The 10,000-nt window shown below is 45.2% G+C and overlaps 1 protein-coding gene across 1 annotated transcript in view; it reads right to left on the bottom strand.

The window, feature by feature from the left end:
* Nucleotides 1-10,000, bottom strand: part of LOC139581924 (teneurin-2-like) — a 120,250-nt gene that overhangs the window by 62,303 nt on the left and 47,947 nt on the right. The window contains exons 9-10 of the mRNA XM_071412118.1: nucleotides 9,941-10,000; nucleotides 8,960-9,145 (exon numbers count right to left, since the gene is read on the bottom strand). The exon at nucleotides 9,941-10,000 is cut by the window's right edge and continues 141 nt beyond it. Of these exons, the coding sequence (XP_071268219.1) occupies nucleotides 8,960-9,145; nucleotides 9,941-10,000 (246 nt within the window). The remainder of the gene's footprint in view (nucleotides 1-8,959; nucleotides 9,146-9,940) is intronic.

Below are 10,000 nucleotides of genomic sequence, written 5' to 3'. Positions count from 1 at the left end.
CCCTACCAGACCAGAGAGGAAGCCCCACGGCCCAGAACTGGCCCCCCTCCACTCCACAGGGCCCAACAGCAAGACCAGCGCAGCTACGCAGAGGTCGTCAGAGGACAGGAGAACCCTGTAGGATTAAGTGAGATTAAACAGCTCCTCCAATACATCTGCACTAAACACGCACGCTTGCACACACACACACACACACACACACACACACACACACACACACACACACACACACACACACACACACACACACACACACACACACACACACACACACACACACACACACACACACACACACACACACACACACACACACACACACACACACACCTATTGTACTAGAATTGACTTGTTCAATGAATAGCAATATTTATATTTATAACAGAATTTTTTTTTATCTCACTCTTAAAAACTTATTAGTTAGTAGTTACTGTATTTCTGACTGCTATTCTTTCTTTGCAACATGAAATCACTATCAGTTAGCATGTGGAACATTCAGGGCCTAAACTCATCAACCTTTGGACTGAAGAGTTTAGCACTGGAGTTCAACAAAAATCTGAAAGATGTTGACGTCATCATTTTGCAGGAGCCATGGTGTAAGGCTGACATTGTCACTCACTTCCCCACAGGCGACAGAGAGGTAATTGTGCCGTCACAAAAACACAGCTCTGTCAATAGAGGCAGAGACTCTGGAGGACTGATCATTTGGTACAAATCCGAACTACAACATCTAATTGATCCATTCAAAATTGGCAAATATCACATTTGGTTAAAACTGAAAAAATAACTTGTACTGACAGAAAAAGATTTGTTCCTTTGCGCAATATATATCCCCCCCTCAGAATCCCCATATTACTCAGAGGAGATCTTCCTCACCCAATATATATCCCCCCTCAGAATCCCTATATTACTCAGAGGAGATCTTCCCCACACAATATATATCCCCCCTCAGAATCCCTATATTACTCAGAGGAGATCTTCCTCACCCAATATATATCCCCCCCTCAGAATCCCCATATTACTCAGAGGAGATCTTCCCCACACAATATATATCCCCCCTCAGAATCCCTATATTACTCAGAGGAGATCTTCCTCACCCAATATATATCCCCCCCTCAGAATCCCCATATTACTCAGAGGAGATCTTCCTCACCCAATATATATCCCCCCCTCAGAATCCCCATATTACTCAGAGGAGATCTTCCTCACCCAATATATATCCCCCCCCTCAGAATCCCCATATTACTCAGAGGAGATCTTCCCCACACAATATATATCCCCCCCTCAGAATCCCCATATTACTCAGAGGAGATCTTCCTCACCCAATATATATCCCCCCCTCAGAATCCCCATATTACTCAGAGGAGATCTTCCTCACCCAATATATATCCCCCCTCAGAATCCCTATATTACTCAGAGGAGATCTTCCCCACACAATATATATCCCCCCTCAGAATCCCTATATTACTCAGAGGAGATCTTCCTCACCCAATATATATCCCCCCCTCAGAATCCCCATATTACTCAGAGGAGATCTTCCCCACACAATATATATCCCCCCTCAGAATCCCTATATTACTCAGAGGAGATCTTCCCCACCCTCGAGGAAGAGACGTGCCATTTCCAGGCCCAGGGAAATGTGCTCATCTGTGGGGACACAAATGCGCATACAGGAACACTACCTGATCTAACGAGCACACGAGGGGAGAGCTTTATTACAGGCCATACTGTTTCTAACTGTCTTCATCTCCCCCATAGAAACAACAGTGACAGCACCGTCAACAAAAACAGAAGGGATCTGTTGCAGCTCTGTAGAAGCCTGGGTCTGTACTTTGTCAATGGTAGGTTACGGGGGGACTCTTTGGGGAGATTCACCTACTGCTCACCTCTTGGCCACAGTACAGTAGACTATATGATCACAGACATTGACCCCTTCTCTCTCAGCTCATTCACTGTCAAGCCACTAACACCTCTGTCTGATCACAGCCAAATTACGTTGTTCCTCAAAAGAACAGACATGGAAACAACCACACATTCACAGCCCAGTAAGCTGTAGAACATACAGATGGGCCCAAAACAGCACAGAAGAATACCAGAAAGCAATCTGGAACCAAAATATCCAAACACTCTTAGATAACTTTCTGGATACCACATTCACTCACAGTAAAGAAGGCATCAATCTAGCAGTAAAAAAAATCAACTATATATTCAGGCAAACGGCAAAAGAAGGACAATTGAAATTTATAAAAAAATATAAAAATAATATCACAGATGACAACTGGTTTGATGCAGATTGTAAAATTATAAGGAAAAAACTTAGAACACTATCCAACCAAAAGCACAGACCCAAATAATGGTGAATTACGCCTTCATTACTTTGAGACTTTAAAACTCTATAAACGTACACTCAGAACCCAAAAAGCACTGTACAACAGCAAGCAGCTGACACTAATTGAGGAGTCCATAAACACAAACAACTTCTGGCAAAATTGGAAAAAACTAAAAAAATCTAAACAAGAGTAATTAGCGATACAGAATGGTGACATATGGACAACCCGTTTTAAAACACTCTACAACACCGTTCAAATTGACACAAACGCAGAACAACGCAAAATTCATGAGAAGTTGAATGGATTAGAAAAAGCTATAAAGGACAATCAAAATCCATTGGACTCCCCAATTACTGACCAGGAGCTCTATAAGAAACTTCAGGCCCTCAAATTTAAAAAAAGCATGTGGACCTGATGGCATCCTAAATGAGATGCTCAAACTCACTAGTGCAAAATGTCAGTTGGCTACAGTATATTAAAACTGTTTAATTTGATCCTGAGTGTAGGTTATTTCCCTGACATCTGGAATCAAGGACTCATAACCCCAATCTTTAAAAATGGAGACAAATTTGACCCTAACAATTAAAGAGGCATTTGTATGAACAGTAACCTGGGGAAGGTTTTCTGTAGTTGTCACGCCCAGACCTTAGAGATCCTTTTTATGTCTCTATTTTGGTTTGGTCAGGGCGTGAGTTGGGGTGGGTATTCTATGTTCTATGTTTTGTAGTTCTATGTTTTGGCCGGGTAGAGTTCTCAATCAGGGACAGCTGTCTATCGTTGTCTCTGATTGAGAACCATGCTTAGGCAGCCCTTTTTTACACCTGTCTTTGTGGGAAGTTGACTTTGTTTAGGGCACATAGCCTATAGCTTCACAGTTTGTTTTTGTAGTGTTTATTGTTTGGTTCTGTGTTTTTTTTATTAATAAAAGGAAAATGTACGCTCACCACGCTGCACCTTGGTCCTCTTCTTTTAACGGCCGTGATAGTAGTATCATAAATGTAAGAGTTCTAAACTTCCTTAAAAAGAACAATGTCTTGAGTAAAAGCCAAATTGGATTTATACCAAAACATCGCACGACTGATCATATTTGCACCCTACACACCCTGATAGATAAACATGTCCACCAAAATAATACCAAAATATACGCTTGCTTTATCGACTTCCAAAAAGCATTTGATTATATTTGGCATACAGGACTGTTCTACAAAGTTATTGAAAGTGGTGTAGGGGGTAAAACATATTACATAATTAAATCAATGTATACTGGCAATACGTGCAGCAATAAAATTGGCAAGAAAAGAACAGAATTCTTTAACCAGGGGTGGGGCCTTCATCAGGGTTGTAATCTGAGCCCTGCACTCTTCAATATTTACATCAACGAATTGGCCACTATTATAGAAAAATCCTCAGCCCCTGGTGTTAGTCTCCACAATTCAGAGGTTAAATGCCTGCTCTTCACAGATGACCTATGCCTGCTGTCACCCACAGCACATGGCCTACAGCAGAGCCTGGACCTGGCAGTAAACCCCAAAAAGACTAAAATAATGATTTTCCAGCGAAGATCCAGATCCAGATCTCAGGGAATTAGACCAAAGTTCTCAATTGGTACAAAATATATAGAGTACTGCACACACTACAATTAAGTAGGTTTAAAAATAAGCTCAACTGGACACCTTAATGAGGCAGTGAATGAAGAAGAGCACGCAGGGCATTCTACGCCATTAAAAAGCTAATTCAAATTGAAATACCTATTAAAATTTGGCTAAAACTAATTGAATATGTCATTGAACCAATTGCACTTTATGGCAGCGAGGTGTGGGGTCCACTTGCAAAACAAGAGTTCATCAAATGGGACAAACACCCCATTGAAACCCTGCATGCAGAGTTCTTTAAGATTATCCTACATGTTCAGAGGAAAACTACAAACAATGCATGCAGGGCAGAAATAGGCCAATATCCACTAATAATAAAACTCAAAAAAGAGCAATTAAGTTTTGGAAACATCTAAAATACAGTGACCCCCTCTCATATTATTACCAAGCCCTGCAATGCCAAGAGCTGAGCAAAACACTGAAGCCTCAGGACCAGAACATCCAATCAATCAGGATAAACCAAATTACAACACAGTCAAAACAAAATTATATTGCTTTTTGGGAAACACAAGCACAAACACAAACCAAAATGCAGTGCTATCTGGCCCTAAATCGACAGTACGCTGTGGCTAAATATTTGACCATGGTTACTGATCAAAACCTTAGAAAAACCTTGACAAAGTACAGGCTCAGTGAGCACAGCCTTGCCATTGAGAAGGAAAACCTGGCTCCCTGTAGAGGAAAGGCTGTGCAACCACTGCACAACAGCAGAACCTGAGACGGAGCTGCATTTCCTGACAAAATGTAAAAAATATAAAACAATTAGAGAGTGTCATTTCCTCAAATTTGAAAGGTTTCAAAGACCTCTCTGATGAGAGTAGGCTACCCGTCCTGTTGGGGGAGGACGCAAAGAGCTGTGGGTTGGCAGCGCACTACATTGCTGCCTGCCATAAGTTGAGGGACAGAAAATAGAAAATAAAGTAGGAGTACGTAGAAGACATAACGTCCTACAGAAAGGTGGTCCCATTCCCCAGCAGCAGTAGCATCATCCAGTTGTCTCCTCCAGGCCAGTTAGTGAAGGTTACAGACATAAATCCTAAGACCATGGATGGACCTGATGACAACACATTATGAAACACCCTGGCTCATAAAACTCTCTTTCCAATCTGAACTCTCTCTCTCTCTCTCTTTTCTCTTTTTTCTCATTCTCCATCTGAGCTCTCCCTCTCTTTCTGTTCTTTCTCTCTCCATCTCTCCCTCTCTCTGTCACTCTCTCTCCTCTTCCTCTCCCTCTCCCTCTACCCCCCCCCCCCTCTCCCCTGGGTACTCTGTACAACAGTGAAAGCCATCTTATTAACTTTAGTAGGGCAGAGGACACTCCAAACCATCCACAGGGGATCTATATCCGTCTGTTCAATTCAGTTTGGCTGGGGGATTTTATATCCTGTCACAGGACTGTAACACAACTCAACTCTATCCTTTGAGTGTGTGTGGTGTGGTGTGTGTGTGTGTGTGTGTGTGTGTGTGTGTGTGTGTGTGTGTGTGTGTGTGTGTGTGTGTGTGTGTGTGTGTGTGTGGTACATATCACTGTTTCTCTCTGATCTCTGTCAGGTGGAAATGTTTGTGGTTCAGAACTGGATTCCTAGTTCCAACGAAGGTAGACAGACCTGCTGGTGTCATTATAAGGAGACAGAGAGACTGGTGTTAGTATTCCTTATGTGTCTCTACACACACTGAGACTAAGTCATTACACAGCCTCCTGTGGCTGCACACACACACACAGACACACACACACACATGCACGCACGCACGCACGCGCGCACACACACACACACACACACACACACACACACACACACACACACACACACACACACACACACACACACACACACACACACACACACACACACACACACACACACACACACACACACACACACACACACACACATCAATTGCTTTAGAAACGTATTTCACCAATTTGTTTTTGCCAAATGTTCTCCATGCAGAATCTCTGTTATATACCCCACAATACATGACCAGAATCTATGTTATATACCCCCACAATACATGACCAGAATCTCTGTTATATACCCCCACAATACATGACCAGAATCTCTGTTATATACCCCCACAATACATGACCAGAATCTTTATCTAACTGAGGCTCAATGTGTATTTTATATTCCCCCATATGAGAGAGTGGCTGAGGGAGTGTTCTGTTATATACCCCCATATGAGAGAGAGGCTGAGGGAGTGTTCTGTTATATACCCCCATATGAGAGAGAGGCTGAGGGAGTGTTCTGTTATATACCCCCATATGAGAGGGTGGCTGAGGGAGTGTTCTGTTATATACCCCCATATGAGAGAGAGGCTGAGGGAGTGTTCTGTTATATACCCCCATATGAGAGGGTGGCTGAGGGAGTGTTCTGTTATATACCCCCATATGAGAGAGTGGCTGAGGGAATGTTCTGTTATATACCCCCATATGAGAGAGTGGCTGAGGGAGTGTTCTGTTATATACCCCCATATGAGAGAGTGGCTGAGGGGGACTGTTCTGTTATATACCCCCATATGAGAGAGAGGCTGAGGGGGACTGTTCTGTTATATACCCCCATATGAGAGAGTGGCTGAGGGACTGTTCTGTTATATACCCCCATATGAGAGAGAGGCTGTGATGCAGTGACTGGGACTAGGGAACCACCTCCTGTGCCTTAGCTGTCCAGACCCCTTGGCATACTGCAGAGTACACTTACTGTAGACAGTCATGATCATTAATTCACCATGGAAACATTAAGGTTAACAGACACAGACTGTGATCTATGACCCCTGGCAACAGTGGCTGTGGATGGTAATGTCTGGCTACAGTGGCTGTGGATGGTAACCCCTGGCAACAGTGGCTGTGAATGGTAATGTCTGGCTACAGTGGCTGTGGATGGTAACCCCTGGCTACAGTGTCTGTGAATGGTAATGTCTGGCTACAGTGGCTGTGAATGGTAATGTCTGGCTACAGTGGCTGTGAATGGTAATGTCTGGCTACAGTGGCTGTGGATGGTAACCCCTGGCTACAGTGGCTGTGAATGGTAATGTCTGGCTACAGTGGCTGTGAATGGTAATGCCTGGCTACAGTGGCTGTGGATGGTAATGTCTGGCTACAGTGGCTGTGGATGGTAACCCCTGGCTACAGTGGCTGTGGATGGTAATGTCTGGCTACAGTGGCTGTGAATGGTAATGTCTGGCTACAGGGGCTGTGAATGGTAACGTCTGGCTACAGTGGCTGTGGATGGTAACGTCTGGCTACAGTGGCTGTGAATGGTAATGTCTGGCTACAGTGGCTGTGAATGGTAACCCCTGGCTACAGTGGCTGTGAATGGTAACCCCTGGATACAGTGGCTGTGGATGGTAACCCCTGGATACAGTGGCTGTGGATGGTAACCCCTGGCTACAGTGGCTGTGAATGGTAATGTCTGGCTACAGGGGCTGTGAATGGTAACCCCTAGCTACAATTTCTGAGGTTGTGGATGGTAACCCTGGCTACAGTGTTTGTGAAGTTGTGGATGGTAACCCCTGGCTACAGTGTTTGTGAGGTTGTGGATGGTAACCCCTGGCTACACTGACTGTGAGGTTGTGGATGGTAACCCCTGGCAACACCTGCTGTGAGGGTGTGGATGGTAACCCCTGGCTACACTTACTGTGAGGTTGTGGATGGTAACCCCTGGCTACACTGACTGTGAATTTGTGGATGGTAACCCCTGGCTACACTGGCTGTGTGGTTGTGGATGGTAACCCCTGGCAACACTGGCTGTGAGGTTGTGGATGGTAACCCCAGCTACAGTGGTTGTGAGGTTGTGGATGGTAACCCCTGGCTACAGTGGCTGTGGATGGTAACCCATGGCTCGGTGGCTGTTGTTGTGGATGGTAAACACTGTTTGGGAGGTTGTGGATGGTAAGACACTGGTTGGCAGTGATTGTTATACCACAGACAGACAGACAGACAGACAGACAGACAGACAGACAGACAGACAGACAGACAGACAGACAGACAGACAGACAGACAGACAGACAGACAGACAGACAGACAGACAGACAGACAGACAGACAGACAGACAGACAGACAGACAGACAGACAGACAGACAGACAGACAGACAGACAGACAGACAGACAGACAGACAGACAGACAGACAGACAGACAGACAGACAGACAGACAGACAGATAGATAGATAGATAGATAGATAGATAGATAGATAGATAGATAGACAGACAGATAGATAGATAGACAGATAGATAGATAGATAGATAGACAGATAGATAGACAGATAGCACACAGACTACTAGTCTACTGAGCCAAGCTTACCAACGCCAGCCAGCCATTCCCAAACCCACAAACGTCTAGCATCGACTAGCTACTACTACTATGCAGCACGAGAAGCGAAACGCTGAAAACCAAAATACAGTTTTACCTTTGTCAACCAAGTCCCACATGTCTGCATTGAGAGGAAACGTGCAGAGAGAGTGGCGTTATGAAAAAAGGAACGGAAGGAGTTTAAAATGCAAGGACATGCATAGCCTAGATCACATGCATAGCCTAGATCACATGCATAGCCTAGATCACATGCATAACCTAGATCACATGCATAACCTAGATCACATGCATAACCTAGATCAGCACAGACAAGCAGACTAGTGAAGGGTTTTGTCTTGTGAAAGACGCAGCATACTAAGCTGCCCTAGTTTCTAGTGGGGAACAAACAGTTGATCTCACAAAGTGTTGTTCCCCCACCCACTGTGTTTCTGACACCGGAGTGTTCTGAGGAAAAGCGCTGCTCGGATGAAATGGTGAAAGGGAAATGAAACTTCCTGTTTCAAAGCATTGTGGGTAAATCAAAATAGCGAGGCATCAAACCTTCCATCCATCTATCCTGCACACACGCACGCACACACGCACACACACACACACACACACACACACACGCACGCACGCAGGCACACACACACACACACGCACGCAAACACACCTCCCCTCCCCACCTACCGATGGTGCAGTGTTCTCCATTCCAGCCCTGGTGACACTGGCACTTGCCGTCCTTGCAGGTTCCATGTTTGATGCACAGTGGGTTACACACTCGCTGGTCACACCCGGGGCCCGTCCAGCTCTCCTCACACTGACACGCTGCGCCCAAACACACTCCGTGGGTCCCGCAGTCCACAGAACACACCTCTGTAGAGAGGGAGGAAGAGATGTGAAAAGTGACACACAGCTACAAAAACCCTACTGTCATTAGGGTTGAGGTCGGGTTAGGCATAAGATCTAGGGTTAGGGTAAGATCTAGGGTTAGGGTAAGATCTAGGGTTAGGGTAAGATCTAGGGTTAGGGTAAGATCTAGGGTTAGGGTAAGATCTAGGGTTAGGGTAAGATCTAGGGTTAGGGTAAGATCTAGGGTTAGGGTAAGATCTAGGGTTAGGGTAAGCCACAGGGTAAATTGGATTGGGGTTAAGATAAGAGGCAAGGAAGACTGGGTAATATTTAAATAAGAGTTGAGGTTAGGCCCACCCAGTCGGTAAGGCGCTAGATGAGGTACTGACTTCAGTCTGGTCCCATCCGATCAGGGTTAGAGGTAAGGATTAGGGGTCAGGGGTTAGAGGTATGTGTCAGGGGTCAGGGGTTACAGAATAGGGTTCCACTGACTTACAGAGCAGTCTGGTCCCATCCGATCAGGGTTAGAGGTAAGGATTAGGGGTCAGGGGTTAGAGGTATGTGTCAGGGGTCAGGGGTTACAGAATAGGGTTCCACTGACTTACAGAGCAGTCTGGTCCCATCCGATCAGGGTTAGAGGTAAGGATTAGGGGTCAGGGGTTAGAGGTATGTGTCAGGGGTCAGGGGTTACAGAATAGGGTTCCACTGACTTACAGAGCAGTCTGGTCCCATCCGATCAGGGTTAGAGGTAAGGATTAGGGGTCAGGGGTTAGAGGTATGTGTCAGGGGTCAGGGGTTACAGAATAGGGTTCCACTGACCTACAGAGCAGTCTGGTCCCATCCAGTTAGGATCACAGCTACAGAGACCAGTGTCTGGTA

This window comes from Salvelinus alpinus, chromosome 7 (assembly GCF_045679555.1).
Source record: "Salvelinus alpinus chromosome 7, SLU_Salpinus.1, whole genome shotgun sequence".
In the NCBI taxonomy this organism is placed as follows: Eukaryota; Metazoa; Chordata; class Actinopteri; order Salmoniformes; family Salmonidae; genus Salvelinus; species Salvelinus alpinus.
This window is presented reverse-complemented; position numbering and strand designations above follow the sequence as displayed.